Source organism: Rhinoderma darwinii, chromosome 8, assembly GCF_050947455.1.
Source record: "Rhinoderma darwinii isolate aRhiDar2 chromosome 8, aRhiDar2.hap1, whole genome shotgun sequence".
NCBI lineage: Eukaryota > Metazoa > Chordata > Amphibia > Anura > Rhinodermatidae > Rhinoderma > Rhinoderma darwinii.
In genome coordinates, this window is record NC_134694.1 from 18,246,993 (window position 1) to 18,263,021 (window position 16,029).

General features: G+C 41.8%; 2 protein-coding genes across 6 annotated transcripts in view; one reads left to right on the plus strand and one right to left on the minus strand.

Moving 5' to 3' along the window:
* The first annotated feature begins 2,325 nt into the window (after positions 1-2,325).
* On the plus strand, positions 2,326-8,449 carry LOC142658615 (uncharacterized). 3 transcript variants are annotated; one of them, XM_075834196.1, is made up of 5 exons: positions 2,326-2,386; positions 4,080-4,161; positions 6,552-6,616; positions 6,909-7,085; positions 8,010-8,449. In XM_075834196.1, the coding sequence occupies exons 1-5, from the start codon at positions 2,380-2,382 to the stop codon at positions 8,345-8,347; spliced, it is 669 nt and encodes a 222-aa protein (XP_075690311.1). In that variant the 5' UTR covers positions 2,326-2,379; the 3' UTR covers positions 8,348-8,449. The 3 variants fall into 3 exon arrangements, with proteins under 3 accessions (XP_075690311.1, XP_075690312.1, XP_075690313.1); XM_075834197.1 differs by lacking the exon at positions 2,326-2,386 and adding an exon at positions 2,423-2,731; XM_075834198.1 differs by lacking the exons at positions 2,326-2,386; positions 4,080-4,161; positions 6,552-6,616 and adding an exon at positions 6,625-6,701.
* Positions 8,450-11,184: 2,735 nt separating this feature from the next.
* AKNA (AT-hook transcription factor) overlaps positions 11,185-16,029 on the minus strand; it is a 44,677-nt gene continuing 39,832 nt past the window's right edge. For 2 of the 3 annotated variants that reach the window (XM_075835400.1, XM_075835401.1), the window contains exon 22: positions 13,819-15,943. In XM_075835400.1, the coding sequence (XP_075691515.1) occupies positions 15,703-15,943 (241 nt within the window). In that variant the 3' untranslated portion in view covers positions 13,819-15,702. Of the gene's footprint in view, positions 11,853-13,818; positions 15,944-16,029 lie in introns of those variants that run through there. The other variant, XR_012850311.1, reaches the window with a different exon arrangement.

Here is a 16,029-nt window from a genome sequence, read left to right on the forward strand (position 1 = left end):
ACTGTGGAATTCCCTGACATCGCTGTCCGCATATGGACAGCGATGTCTGGGGCTTCCCCAGAGCCGGAGTCCCGTGCAGAGCACTAGTACAGGCTCTGCTCCGGGACTCTGTGGAATTCCCTGACATCGCTGTCCTCATATTGACAGCGATGTCTGGGGCTTCCCCAGAGCTGGAGTCCCGTGCAGAGCGCTAGTATCGGCTCTGCTCTGGGACTCTGGGGAAGCCTCTGACATTGCTGTCCATACATTGACAGTGATGTCAGGGGCTTCCCCAGAGCAGGAGTCCCAGTGATGTCTGGAGCACAGCTGGAGTCCCAGGAAGAGCCTACCTGTGCTCTGCCTGGGACACCAGCTCTGGGGTTGCCCCTGATATCAGATTCCCATCCAGGAGGATCCCCTTATGTCACAGTATATGGACAGTGACGTCAGGGGCCCCAACAGCAGAGGAATTCCCAGTCCGCAACACTGGCTGGGGATTCCACACCTAGAGGGAGCCCCAATAGAGCTATCTACTTGAGGTGTGTGTGGCAGCATCTGCAGAGGGCACTGTGGCAGCATCTGCAGAGGGCACTGTGACAGCATCTGCAGAGGGCAATGTGACAGCATCTGCAGAGGGCAATGTGTCAGCATCGGCGGAGGGCAAAGTGGCAGCATCGGGGGAGAGCACTGTGGCAGCATCTGAGGAGGGCACTGTGGCAGCATCTGCGGAGGGCACTGTGGCAGCATCTGCGGAGGGCATTGTGGCATTATCTACAAGTGGGTGTGTTGCATTATCTACAGAGGGCACTGTGGCATTATCTACAGAGAGCACTGTGGCATTATCTACAGAGGGCACTGTGGCACTATCTAAAAAGGGGATGCCCAATCTTGACATGTGTGTCTGCCAAACGCCGCCAACTGAGCCACCCGACTGCATTTAGCAAAACTTAAACTGGATTGTTGAAATAAGCACGTGGAGAATTCTCTCAAATTTTAAACCTAGCGGTATAATTATAGTAATGTAGTATTAGTATTATAGTAATATAGTGTTATAGTAGATCAAATAACTAATTGATTAACAATAATTTTGTATTGTATCAAATTTTAAAGTAATGCGGCCCGTCAACTTCCCATTTTTTCTATACGTGGCCCACTTACCTGGCCGAGTTTGAGACGAATGAGATGTACCATGGAACACAGTGAAGACGGTCATCAAGAAGTGGATTACATTTGGCACAACTGGGCCATTACCAAGAACTGGACGTCCCTCAAAACTTGATGAAAAGACAAGACGAAAATTGATCCGGGAGGCTACCAAGAGGCCTACAGCACCATTAAAGGAGCTGCAGGATTTTCTGGTAGGTACTGGTTGTGTAGTGAAGTTGACAACAATCTCCCTTATTCTTCATATGTCTGGGCTGTGGGGTAGGGAGGCAAGACGGAAGCCTTTTCTAACAAAGAAAAACATCCAACCCGGTTATGTTTTGAAAAGACCTACATCAAGTTTGCCAAAAGAATGTGGGAAAATGTGTTATGGTCTGATGAGACCAAGGTTGAACTATTTGGCCATAATTCCAAAAGGTATGTTTGGCGCAAAGCCGACACTGCACATCAGCAAAAGAACACCATACCCAGCATGGTGGGGGCAGCATTATACTTTGGGCAGTTTTTGCTGCAGCTGGAACTGGGGCTTTAGACAAGGTGGAGGGATTTATGATTAGTTCCAAATATCAGTCAATATTGGCACAAAACCTGCAAGCCTCAACTAAAAAGCTGAAGATGAAGAGGAATTTCCCCTTTCAGCACAACAACGACCCAAAGCAGAACCTCCAAATCAACAAAAGAATGGCTTTACCAGAAGAAGATCAATGTTTTGGAATGGCCCAGCCAGAGCCCATACCTGAATCCCATTGAAAATCTGTGGGGGTGACCTGAAGAGGGCTGTACACAGGAGATTCCCTCGCAATCTGACAGATTTGGAGCACTTTTGCAAGGAAGAGTGGGCAACAATTGCCAAGTCAAAAAGTGCCATGCTGATAGACTTCTACCCAAAAAGACTGAATGCTGTCATAAAGTCAAAGGGTAATTCAACAAAGTATTAGTTTAAGAGTGTGCATAGGGTGTGTAGACTTTTTATATCCACTGTATATATCTCTACTGCAGTTGTGTTTCCTTTCTTTGTATTTTCTTTTATAAGAAAACGATAATGTGCATGCTTAGCAAACATCAAAAATGAAATGTACTGAAGTATTTTATATATGGCTATAGCTAATACAGAGGAGAACTTGTACTTATGAATACATATATTCATACCCATGAATGTAAGCATCCCATCCTGATGACATCACAAGATGATGACATCACAATAGAGGTGGTCACAGTTCTGTGTATAGAGAGAAGATGAACGGTTTGTAAAAATATTATAGGTTGTGTGTGTTATACGAATAATAGAATGAGCGTCTTTTCTTCACCTTTGGGAATAGAATTATAGAACATTTCATGTTTATAAAAGCAGTTGAGAACTTTTTAGACCCTACACAAGAGAAAAAGCAGAGCTTATAGCCAAATTACTAAAAATTTTAATATTTTATTGAACACATATAACAAACAATGTATTAAAAACATACATAAGGACAAGACTCCAGTAAGATAGATGGAGCAAATACTCCCTGAGGAAGCACCGGAAGCGAAACGCGCATTGGGGTCCATGTGGAGGAGCAAGTACTGAGTCACTTTTTTGCTGTTGCTATGGGTAAGACTAGGGTTACCTATCATAGATTGATGTACTGACACTCCCCCCCCCCTTTCTTTGTACTATGGAATTCAGATGTTTATGGGGATCATGGACTAAGAATAGGGAACCCACCCTTGATCTAAAGATAAATCTATTTAATCACTCACTTTAGCCCACAGCATTTATATATACAACTCAGTAATTTTGATTATTTTCTCCATCTATCTTACTGGAGTCTTGTCCTTATGTACGTTTTTAATACATTGTTTATTATATGTGTTCAATAAAATATTTAAATTTTTAGTAATTTGGCTATAAGCTCTACTTTTTCTTTTGTGTATGGTTCATGATATGGAGCTGCCTTTGTGGTAAATGATGGGGGGATGTTTTTGTTGCAAACAGTGCCCAGCCCGCATTAGAACTGCTTTTGGAGTTTATATAGTGATGAGAACTTTTTAGGCGCAATTTGTGAATAAGACTTTGAGTCTATTCCATATCAGGGCAAATGTCTCAGAAGGGCAGATAGGATTTATATTTATACAGTATATAATAACACATCCTTAATAACTTCTCTTACACATGATTCCGATTGTTTCTTATGCTACATGAAGCAAGCTCTTTTGGTGCCCAAGAAAAGGGTTTCAAAATGAGCCCTACACCCCCCACCCTCAATCTCTAACGTTGAGCATGACTGCTCAACCATTAGTTTAATTGTCCAATGCCCCCACCCTCTGGGCCCCTCGCTTTCTGTACCAATCCCTAGCGGTTTTATTTTTTTACATGCTCCCTAATGCCGTGCACCACCTTCTCCACACATGTGCAATTTTCAATGGAGGACCAGCTGGCTACTCCACTGTAGATCTGTAGTAGGGTCCGCTAACTGAGGGCAGTTCGTCTCCCGGCCCCATGCCTCACCACTCCTATATTAAATACATATATACTGCTCCCTTCAATCTGACAATGGTCATTAGACTCACTGTGTGATAGGTGCAATTCCCTTACCAATGCATTAAAAGAAAGCGTTCCTCATATCCATACACCCACGCAGCCATCGAATTAGCTGTACAAAGACATGTAAATGCAGAAATGTGTTTAGTTGTTTTTTTTTTTTAAATACAGAAATTGCGCCCTTTTACCTTAAATAGTTCCCTAGGCAGCTGCCTATCCCTCTCGTCCTTCCCAACATGAGGATCCTGGGGTTGGCATGATGGCCACATGATTCTGTGGCTTGATATCTCCCAGGAGTCAAAAAATTACTGGAACCAAACAAAATCTTTTTAGAGAAAATAATTTCATGAAATATTAAAAATGAATTAATATGTATAACTGAGTCAGCCTTTTATAATCATATTTATATCTTCAACAGGTGACTACTGTACTGCGCTGCTTGCTTTTCCATTTTCGGCGTATTACATTGCCGTAGGCATTGGCATTTATGTTTACTATCGGTAAGTTACTGACATTCTTTACACTTAACAATATATAATATATGTAGAAATATCCATCATCGAAATGTCTTCTTGCTATGGAGCAAAATCTATACAAATGTATACAACTGCTATTTTAGCAAGACTGCAGGGAAACAATGGGTCATCTATAAAACTTATTGCTAATTGGAACCCCCAGACGACAGCTCTCAGCCGAAACGCGCGTCGGGTGTGACGCCAGGCAGCCATTCCATACCCTCACCTCTCTATGGGTAACATATTTCAGCGCAGTACCATCGCTCAGTTATATTTATATATTGCTATTCTCTAATAAGTCTGGTTGTTATACTTATTCTATGTACATGCTGATGTATTGTGGGGATTCGAAAGAATGGCATTTATATTTTCCTATCTCCCCTCCTTAAAATATCGCTATATACTAGGACATCGTTCATTTATTGTATAGTTTACCAACGCTTGTCACTGCGCTGTATTCACTTATCACACTGTGGGAATCATCTCTGAATTATAAAATCTATATACTGTTTTATTCTTTTGTATCTCAATAAATGTTAGAATTTTTTTAATATATATTATTGGTGTCCTGTAGAACCTATTTTTCTTTAGGTTATTATTTCAGTTTAGTGACATTGACATTATGTTCAGCTTGTTACATGCATGCTTTCCCCTACACACAATAGGTTTACAGGGCATTGTCCGGTGATTTGGATCGGGATCGTGGTTGTTCTCAGCATCGCATTATTATAAGTAGAAAGAACCATCATTGAAATGTCTTCTTGCTATGGAGTAGAATCTATAAAAATTTATACAACTGCTATTTTAGGAAGACTGCATGGAAACAATGAGTCATGTATAAAACTTATTGCTGCTTAGAACAGTGGCATTGTCCATGGCAACAGATTAGTCTTAACTTGTTATATCCGGAATACCCCTTTATCTCGTATCCACTGGATAGGTGGTAACTATTAGATCCGTGAGGGCACAACCACTTAGACCCCCCAAGGATTCCCGGTTCCATGCTTCCTCCCATTTGCAGGACTGCTTGCTTGGAGGAGTGGATGGGGGAACAGGAGACACAGGACCCCAGTGGTCAGACCTCCACCGATCTAACAGTTATTTCCTATTCTGTGGATAGCTCATAACTTATTATAACTAGAATACCCCTTTAAGCAGTGGTATTGTCCATGGTAAGAAATTGGAGTACAAAATAAAAGCAAAATTTTGTTGCCTTTATCTAATCCATTGCCGTCATCTTCATTAATAGGCCAAAACCAATACCTGCTCTAATAAATACCTATAAAAGAGGCTTTGAGAAATGTTTGGGTTGTAATTCTCGGACTATATGTATATTGGAGCAGGTCAGGGCTTCACATTACTATTTCATGATTTTAGTAACAGGGAAGGGGCCATGATCAACCTCACATCTGTTCTCTTCAAGTTGAAACTGTTATATATTATAATATTATTATTTCTATAGCGCCATAAACTTCCAGGGCGATGTACATGTAAGGTAGAGGGGGAATTATACATAGGGTATGAAGGTAAACATTCAAGAGTTATCTGATCACATACACGACAAACATACAGAATAACGGGACTGATACAGGAGAGAGAGCCCTGCCCATAAGACCTTACACTCTACAAGGAAGGGTAAGAGACAGAAGGTCGGGAGGTAGATCATTATTACCATATCACAGCTGTCATGGCCCCGTCTCACCACCGCTCTATACTCACCGGTCCCCAGCAACCAGGTCCGGGCTGCTGTCCTCTTCCTCCTCATTCAGCGGCTTCAGCTGCCGACGCTCTCCAATGAGTCATAGCGCGTGCTGACCCTTGTGTTCCTAAAATTTAATTCTTCCTGAGATCCTGCTATATTAGCCACACCAGTGTATCCCTGCAGTCTTATTTTTGAATTAATGTGTACCAACCTTTTGCCTGTTTTTGACCAGCCGTACCTGCCGCCTGCCCTGACCATTAGCGATGTGTACTATGACAAATCTCTGCCGTCTGCCCTGACCTATTACTACGTATACCATTACAAACCTCCACAGCCTGCCATGACTTATAGCTCTACAGACTACTCTTTGTCTGTTACGTCGGCAGTCCCCAAGGGAGACTACTCCGCCGGTAGCGACCTTGGGTTCCCTTGTAATCCACAACCCTGTATAGGGGTTAAAGGGTGAAGACCAGGGGTTCCCTTAGACTCTGCTCCCCAGAGTAGCCCCAAGTAAAATTTCTTGTTGTCAAGGAGGGATCACACCGCTCCTAGCTGGCTCAGTTACAGCCCATTCCTTTGGCTTAGTGACAACAGAATATTGTATATGCTGCCACATAGGTAAACTAGGAAAAAACACAAATGTAACTGGAATTATGTATTTTATTCCCAAAAGAATGAAAAAAAAGAACAAATGCCAACCCGAGGAGGAGCTGAAGGAAGTGAATGTGCATGAGTCAGGTGAAAAGTCCTATGTAATAACTGTACACTGCTAACATGGGGAGAACCGCAGGGTTAAAACAACATGTAAAAACAGCAACCACAGGTGCGGGACAATAATGCGGTTTTCCAAAGAGATATTTTCCTATAACTTTTTATTTAAAAAGATAAATGTAAACTGTATTTGCCTCGGTTTTCACACTGGTGTAACTCTGCTGCATCATTTCGAGTGTGCGCACATTCCCTTAAAGACCTCACAACAGCCTGGAAACCTAAATGTCTAAATACTGTTGTATATAATTTCCCTATGCAGAAAGAAAGAAACCTGATGAAATGACAATCATAGATGAAACAACTGAAGGGAAAAGATTAGAGAAGAAAGGAAACATAAATGTCATAGAGAATAAGACGGATGTAACAACTGAAGGAAGAGAGATGGAGCCTAATGAGAACATGGGGGAAACATCTGAAAGAGGCAAAGACATAAAAGGTGACGAAAAGGAGGAAATGCCATCCAGAAGGGTACAAATGGATGCCTAAAAAGGGATTCTCTGCTTTGGACAAACCTTTACGTGTTAGGAAGGTTCCTTGACAATAAGCTGATCACAAAGTGTCCCCCTATTGGGGCCAGTAAGGCGAAACTCACACGAACCTGTGCGCTTTGCGCGCGCAAAAAAACGCAGCATTTTTTGCGCGTTGCAGTTCCGTGTGTCATAAGTGTTTGGTGCGTGGCTGCGTGATTTTTGCGCATATGCCATCCTTATGACACGCGGTTTTGAGGTTTACAAAAAGAAATGAAGGAGGTGGTTTTATTTTTCCCTTCATTTCTTGATCTACTGTTGCGCGAATCACGCACAGCACACAGAAGTGTGTCCTTGTGCTGCGCGTGATTTTCACGCAACCATTGACTTCAATGGGTGCGTGATGCGCAAAAAACGCTCAAGTATAGGTTGTCATGAGTTTCACGCAGCGCACGCTGCGTGAAAAACACGGAATGTCTGAATGGCCCCATTGCCTTACATAGGTCCGTGCGACGCGTGTGATTTTCACTCGCGTATCATGGACGTGAAACACGTTCGTGTAAATAAGGCCTTAGGATCAGCTGTTTTCTGTGGGGAAACATGGCAGCAATTGTTCAATTACCCTGCAGCACCACCACAGGTTGAAAGTAGGCATTACATAGAGCCTATTCATATCAATGGGATGACTATGTGATGCAGGAGAGGACAGGTCCTCCAGAGCGAGAGACATCTTTGTAACCACTCTCCACTTTGGTCCAGAGATGAGGATCCTGAACAGGGACCCCCCCCCCCTCTATGAACTCATTCTCTAATAGGGTATATGAAAATGGGGTTTCTAAACTGGACAATCCACTTAATGTCTGAATACTGTTGTGTATAATTTCTCCAATTAGAAAGAAAGAAACCTGATGAAACGATAATCATAGATAAAACAACTGAAGGAAAAGTAATGGAGATCAAAGGAGACGTAAAGGACATAGAGAATAAGATGAATGTAACAACTAAAGAAAGAGAAGCCAACAAGGAAACTGTGGAAACATCTAGAGGAGGAAAAGAGGTAGAAAGTGACAAAAAGGATAGTGAGGACAAACACGAAAGGACAACTAAAGTGGGAATACCACAGGAAGCAAAGAGAATAAATGGAATAGAACATCTATATAGGAGGGTGAGAACCACGTTCTACGAAATAACCATCAGAATATTTACAGAATGTGAAGATCTGGAGCAGTAAATAATCATCATTAGTCATCAATATTGGGCTTAGAATTTCGAGCCTTCTCTAGCCATGTAATAAGTCTCCACACCACATATAAAAATCTACTCAACCAACCAACCAACTGGTGTGAAAAATAAATCCTCATCAGTGAGCCCATGAAAATAGACAGGGCCAGTGGCAGATTAATATAAGGAGCATTTGGGATGGCAGCCTTAGGGGTCTGGTCTGCGATAAATTTAGGGGTTTGGTGTTTCAATTTTTGTGTTGCTACAGGGGCTGGAAATGGCTGCAGAAGCGAGGGGCAAAAATATATCTGGTCAGGAAACTCTGCAGTGGTCAAGAGAAGTCGTCATAATGGTCTGTGTCAAATGGAGAAGAAAAGTAGAGAATGACTCCCATCAGAGAACACGTCACCTGTGAGTCACAGGATTTATACAGTATTTGTCACCTCTCCTGACATGCCTGTTCTAGGAAATCCTTGTATTCCGCTAAAAGTTTCTGAGTAGCCGAGGACTAATAGACAACTGACTGTTACTATTCCCCTTGTCAGGAGGATGTATCCCTACAGTGTGATACTGTAAGTGATGGTTGGAGACTGTCAGTAAGTAGTGACACAGCCCTTTGACAAGGGGAATCGGAACACCCATTTATCAACGCTAGCACAGAAAGCTGGTGTTGACTTTAGACACAGCGTGGCAGGACGGCAGTGTAGAAGGGTGCCCCAAGTTCGGGGAATAGCCCAGGGCCTATGGTCAACCTAATTCACCACTGGACTGTGCATACTGTATGTGGAGCTAATTACACAAGTATGTACATGTGTACTAACTATATTCAGTGTATAGAAGAACAGATACTTGTATCAGATACATGCAATATGGAATATTATAAATAAATTAGATCTGCTCAGAATCCATAGTTCTATTACTTGCGCCTAATAATAAAGAAGCGTGTACCATCAAATCAAAACATACTGTGCATGACTGCAGGGGAGTCACAAACTTCTATCTAATGGCAGACACATAACCATTGTTGGTAAAACGGTGGTCGGCCACAGCTTTATTTGTATAGAGAGAAACTTGCCTAGCGATCAATTAATCAATACATGAATGCAAATAATAGAGTAATTAAACGTGCTTCAATAATAACAATAGGTATTGAGGTCTCAAGAGACCTCCCTACGCACCCCATAATAAAGACTTTGGCCCACCCCCTTAGCTCTACTCCAACCACAAGCCCATCTGACAAAGCAGAACTATGCTGCCAGTGTGGTGGTTTCTCCTGACCATTTAGGATCTGCTCGATCATTACGTAAAAGTCTGGGAGGTCCGACACCAGGTCCACTTGTTGACTCCTGGGGCCCCAGATAAACGTTCCTTCAGTTAGATGAAATCTGGGTGTCTGTGTGTATGAGCCCCTGAATGGTTGTCTGGCCACTTTTAGGCCACTTTCACACGGCTGTATTTTTTTCCGTATACTGCCTCAGTATTTATAACCTGATCGGCTGAGGTGCGGGGGTTTGGACGCCCCCACTGATTAAAGGCTGTGTACATCTTTGAAAACTTTTTTTTTTGATAAAAATGTGTATCAGTGTGATTGGTGCAACTTTATAAAAATTATTAGAATTTTTTGAGAAACAGCTGCTTTGTATCTTGTATACAGAGGAGCTGTATCGTGCACTGAAACCTGTATCCGTCAGGTCAGCGGGGCTGACTGGTTCAGTGAAAGCGGGTCCTGCGTGAGCGGTTATCGATCACATCTGTTTATATATTTTTCAAGATCACACTTGAAAGCCTGCTTTAACCCCTTAATGACCGCCGATACGCCTTTTTACGGCGGTCATTAGTGGGCTTTATTCTAGAGCGCCGCTATTCTACGTCGCTGCTGTAGAATAAAGTAAACAGAGCAGGGAGCCGTGAAATCTCCCTGCTCTCAGCTGTCAGAGGCAGCTGAGGGCTGGGGGCGTCCCTGCTCTGCCGGGTGAGATCGATATTAGTATCGATCTCACCCGTTTAACCCTTCAGATGCGGTGCACAATAGCGAGCACCGCATCTGAATGGTTTTGGAGAGAGGGAGGGAGCTCCCTCTCATCTCACTGACACCCGGCGATAAAATCGCCGAGTGTCTGTGTCTTCTATGGCAGCCGGGAGTCTAATAAAGACCCCCAGGTCTGCCTGGAGCGAATGCCTGCTAGATCATGCCGCAGGCATGACCTAGCAGATGCCTGTCCGTTTTAAACGGACAGGCAGTAATACACTGCAATACAAAAGTATTGCAGTGTATTATAATAGCGATCGGAGGATAGTGAAGTCCCCTAGTGGGACTAGTAAAAAAGTTTAATAAAGTTAATTTAAAAAAAAAGTGAAACAAAAAAAATGAAAAACCCACTTTTTCCCCTTACAAAATGCTTTACTATTAAAAAAACTACAATAAAGCAAAAAAGTTACACATATTTGGTATCGCCGCGTCCGTAACGACCCCGACTATAAAGCTGTTACATTATTTAACCCGCACTGTGAACGCCGTAAAAAATAAAATAAAAAACAATGGAAAAATTGCTGTTTTCTGTTAATCCTGACTTTAAAAAAATGTGATAAAAAGTGATCAAAAAGTCGCATCTACTCTCAAATGGTACCAATAAAAACTGCAAGTCGTCCCGCAAAAAACAAGAACTTATACAGCTATGCCGACGCAAAAATAAAAAAGTTACAGCTCTTCGAATGTGACAATGGAAAAATCTAAAAAATGGCTTGGACATTAGGGCCCAGAATGCAAGCAGGGGGAAGGGGTTAAGAACAAGAAATGTCATTGACTTTTTTTTAGAAAAAATTTATTTTAATGAAAAAATAGATTAGTACAAATGCTTTGCACAAAGAAAAAAATCAACATTAACATAGCACAGTGGTTTTCTTGGCGTCTAAACTGTCTAAGGCCAGGATCACACAGTTTTGATGCAGTTTTTGGCTCCGTTTTTTTAGCCAAAGTCATGAGCGGATTTAAAAGGAAGGAAAGGTATAAAGAAAAGACTGATGCTTCTTTTTTCTTTTGTCTATACTATCTTTGGCTCAAAAACAGAGACAAAATCTGCACAAAAACTGCAGCACAACTGTGTGTGTGATCATGGCCTTAGGGTACACGCTGCAGATTTGTTGCAAAAAAATTCTCAGACTGCCTCAATCATCTGAGCCTATTCAGATATATAAAATGGATTTATCAGCCACAGAAATTACTGCAACGAATCACCGCGTGTGAACATACCCTTACAAACCCGAATTGAACAATACAAAAAAAATCAGAAAAAAAATATATATACAAAACATTTTGTGCTGGATTTAAACAGATAAATAATTAGGACTGCAGCAAACGAACAAGGGATTAGGTTGCAAATCATTTGATGGTGGTCATTTGGCTCAGTTTACCTCTATATTGCGTCTCACATTATTACAGCTTATTATGGAGAAATGTTACATGTAACGCCAATAACTTCCTCAGATTAAGGGCACTTTCTCAGACGCTTTACTACCTACAAATAAATAGACATTATCATTTTCGTACCAACATTCTGGATACAAAAATATAAATATTTCAAAAATACAAATACTTCATAGTTATTTGTAGAAAACACAATCAGTGCTTAAGCCAAGTAATAAGGAATATGGGAAATAACTCCAGTAAATAAATGAAAAACATTATTATAGTGGACCTGTCAGTGGGTATCCTGCTATAGTTTTATTTCCTCGCAGCTCTCCTGACATGTCTGTTTTAGTTAATGTTTGCATTCCCCATAAAATAACAATACTGGAGAATCTTTGCTTAGAAATCTGCTTTTCGACAATTCTTTGTTGCCAATTTATTCATAAATTTCCAGGAGGAATAACAGAGGAATGGCACAATGCAGGATTCTAAGATAAAATTGCTCCAGAATTGTTATTTTATGGGCAATACAAGTATTTACTAAAATCCTGGCCTAATGGGCTCTTGAACATGTACTCAATCAGTCCTGTCCAGGGTATGGGTATGTGCACACGATAGCTGGCATTTACGTCTGAAAAGACAGGCTGTTTTCAGGAGAAAACAGCTGCCTCGTTTCAGCCGTAATTGCTCCTCCTCGCATTTTGCGAGGCTTGTCTGACAGCCGTAAATTTTGAGCTGTGCTTCATTGAGTTCAATGAAGTACGACTCAAATTACGTCTGAAAGAAGTGTCCTGCACTTGTTTTAACGAGGCTGTATTTTTACGCGTCGTCGTTTGACAGCTGTCAAACGACGACGCGTAAATGACAGGTTGTCTGCACAGTAAGTCGGCAAACCCATTCAAATGAATGGGCAGATGTTTGCCGACGTATTGTAGCCCTATTTTCAGACGTAAAACGAGGCATAATACGCCGCGTTTACGTCTGAAAATAGGTCGTGTGAACCCAGCCTATGAGTTCAGCTTGTATTACAGTTGAGCTCAATGCCAGGCAGCTGCTTCTCTGTGTGTCTGTGCAATGAAAAAAAGTCTGCTGCAGTAATTATTCTTAGTAAACCAAGAATAATGACCTGCACGCAAAGTCAATCAACTGTAGCAAGGGGCCTACTGACATTTCCACAATAATACAAGGTAAGGAAATCTTAAAAAAGAAGAATAGCATATAGTGCTAAAATAATTGTCTCTAACCTTCCAATGTAATCTTTTTTATGGGTAGTAAGGAGACAACCGTCAATACTAAAATCGTTTGTTCCTAAAAGTTGCCAAAATCTTGGCCCTCCATGTGCAAATAGCTCTTTGCTTCCCAATAAGAACCGGATTACTTAATTTAATATTTGGGGTGTATTGAGAAGGTGCGGTTTTGCGACGATTTTTTGCTGTGCTTCCAGAAACCGCTTTGCAAAACTGTATGCGTTTTTACCTTGATTTGGTGCAGTTTCCTTGCTAACTGCAAAGATGAGGCAAATCACTGTAAAAACGCATTCTAATACACCCTAAGGCCTTATTCAGACGAGCATAAAACTCGTCTGTGTGCTGTGCGTGGAAATCAATCACAGCACACGGACCCATTGATTTCAATGGGGCTGTTCACGCAGTGAGAGTCCATTTTTTACGCGCGGAAATCTGTCATGTTCGTGTGAATCTAGCCTTAGGCTACATTCACACGAGCGTATCAGATTCACGCGTGTGAAAAACGTGTGTGAATCTGGTCCGTGTGTTGCATTATGCATCAGTGTACGTTGCGAGTGGCATGCGTTATTCACGCACTCGCAAAGCACCTCTTTTTTATTTATTTATTATTTTCAATTGAATTGATGCGCAAATCACGCACCGATTGACTTCAATGGGCGTGTAGGTGCGTGAAAACGCACCAATATAGGACATGCGTGAGTTTCACGTAACGGACTCCCGCTGCGTGAAAACTCATGCATGTGTGAATGGTCCCATTGAAATAAATGGGTCTGTGTGCTGCGCGTGATTTCCGTTCTCAGCACACGGATGTTATTCACGTTTGTCTGAATGAGCCCTAATAAGTACCTGTCTAAAAACTCAATAATTATATTTTAAAAAGCATTTACCCCTAAAATTAAAATAAATATATATTATATGTAATGTCCATGAGTTGACCTCTTTTGTCAAGATTTGTCATTCAGCGGAAATTTAGGTGACAACCCAGTGGTCTCCCAGGAACACATATAACTAAGGCTATGTTCACACCAGCGTTTGCTATTCCGTTGTTCTGCTCGTCAGAGGAGCAGAACAAGGAAAAAAATGGAAGCGCCGGTTCCGTTGCCTCACGGACACCACCGGTGGCCGACAGAACGCATTGACTTTAATATGTTCTGTTGGTGTGTCCGTGGTTTTACCGGAAACAATAGCACAGCATGCTGCTCAATTGTTTTCTGAATTCTCGGCCGGATCTGTGACAGAGGCCTCTAACCGAGCCTCCTAGATGTGAACTAGGCCTAAGAAATATCAAAATAGAATATTAAAGAACTTGAGAGAATAGGAAAACTCAGGAAACTACAGTATTTTTATAATTTTTTTTATAGGCCTAAAGTAAAACTGGCCTATTTGCCCATAGCAACCAATTACAATAAAAAACATTTTTCCAGAGCAGTTTGAGAAATAAAAGCTAAGATCTGATTAGTTGCTATGGGCAACAAGGCCAGCTTCTTTTTAGAGCTCAGTACCAGTAAACCGGAGCTCCAACCCATATAAAGATATATTATAAAAAATTAATCAGCACTGAATCTTGTATCTGAAAATGAAATGACGTTCAGTTCAGAGTTTGAGATAAACTAAATTGGTTACATTTTGGGAATGCTTAAAGATAAGGCCCCACGAAACGGCACTGACCCTGTCGCAAGGGGCCAATAACTGTGCCGCGATGCTTTTTGGCACGGTTGCCAAATTGCTCGTTAATGGCCGCTCGGTGTTGCAGGTAAAACTGCAGTTTACCTGGAGAATTCAGCGACCATTAATGAATAGACCCTTATAACCGCCCTATTTTGTCCTTTATCTCATACCCCATATGTTGATGTATATGAAGCAGATTTATCTCTTTGGACTGGAATGCAGTCAGTATGTAACATTCAATAGGAATTAAACAATCAATCTAACATGTGGTTAGATGCCAGAATACATTGGAATCTTTTTGAGCTGTAGACAGTGGTGTCCCCTCCGCCCTACTGCAGGGCTCGGAGTCTCTTGATGTCTTCCCCCAACCAACAGCTAAAGCTGCCTATTCCCATATTGGCGGATCACATCAATTTTGACGATTTTACCAACAATCTAATATATATGGATACTCCAGACTATTCCTTGACCGCAGATGTCGGGGGATACGAGCATCGGCCATGTCTCCATCTCTTGGCTGAGCGGAGAGTGAATGTTTATAGGGAGGTCAGGGGAGATTATTTTATGTGTATGGGCATCTTTAAGCTACATGCACACGTTGCGTAGTTTGATGCGGAAAATCCACATCAAAACCGCAGGTAAACACAGGTAATTCCGCAGGATAAAATACACACATAATAGTAAGGGTTTTTTGTATGTGTTTTGAGGTACGGTCAACTTAGGTGCGAAACAATACTGCAACGTGTAGATGAGATTACTTGATGTCTGATTTACTTTGCTGGTACTCTATTACGCTGTGGATTTGCCATAGGAAAATCTGCACATGATACGCGTCGTGTGCATGTGGCCTTAGGGGTCCAATTTAGGAGGGAATATATGTTTATGTGAGGAGCAACCTGCATTTTAATCTTAATCTATGGACACTTTCAATGACATACGTTATTAAGTTAAAAAAAAGAAGAAGCTTAATCTTAACCATAAAGCGGATTCACAGATTTAACTTCCATTCCAGGCACTAGAAAATGGTTTCACGATTTCTCCAGTCTAGAAAAGACAGGATCCCCGAATGTCACGTTGTACGCTGAGATCCATAGTAAGGGATCGGCACATCCGCCTGCTGGTGCTTTTAAGATCTTTGGCTGCTTCTAGTGCCCTGTTTAGGGGCCAGGTTAAATCATCCAGTCGTAAAATGTCTGGACTCGGTGGAGGAGTCACAGAATGTGCGCGACGTAGCTCCGGCGTGTTATATGCCACGGGGGTATAGAAACTGGCTGGAGTACTATATCTAAAGAAAGAGAGGTAGAGGGCTGTAATTGACACATATTTCATACATAGGTAATGACGGACATACATAGGCAGATATATCATCAA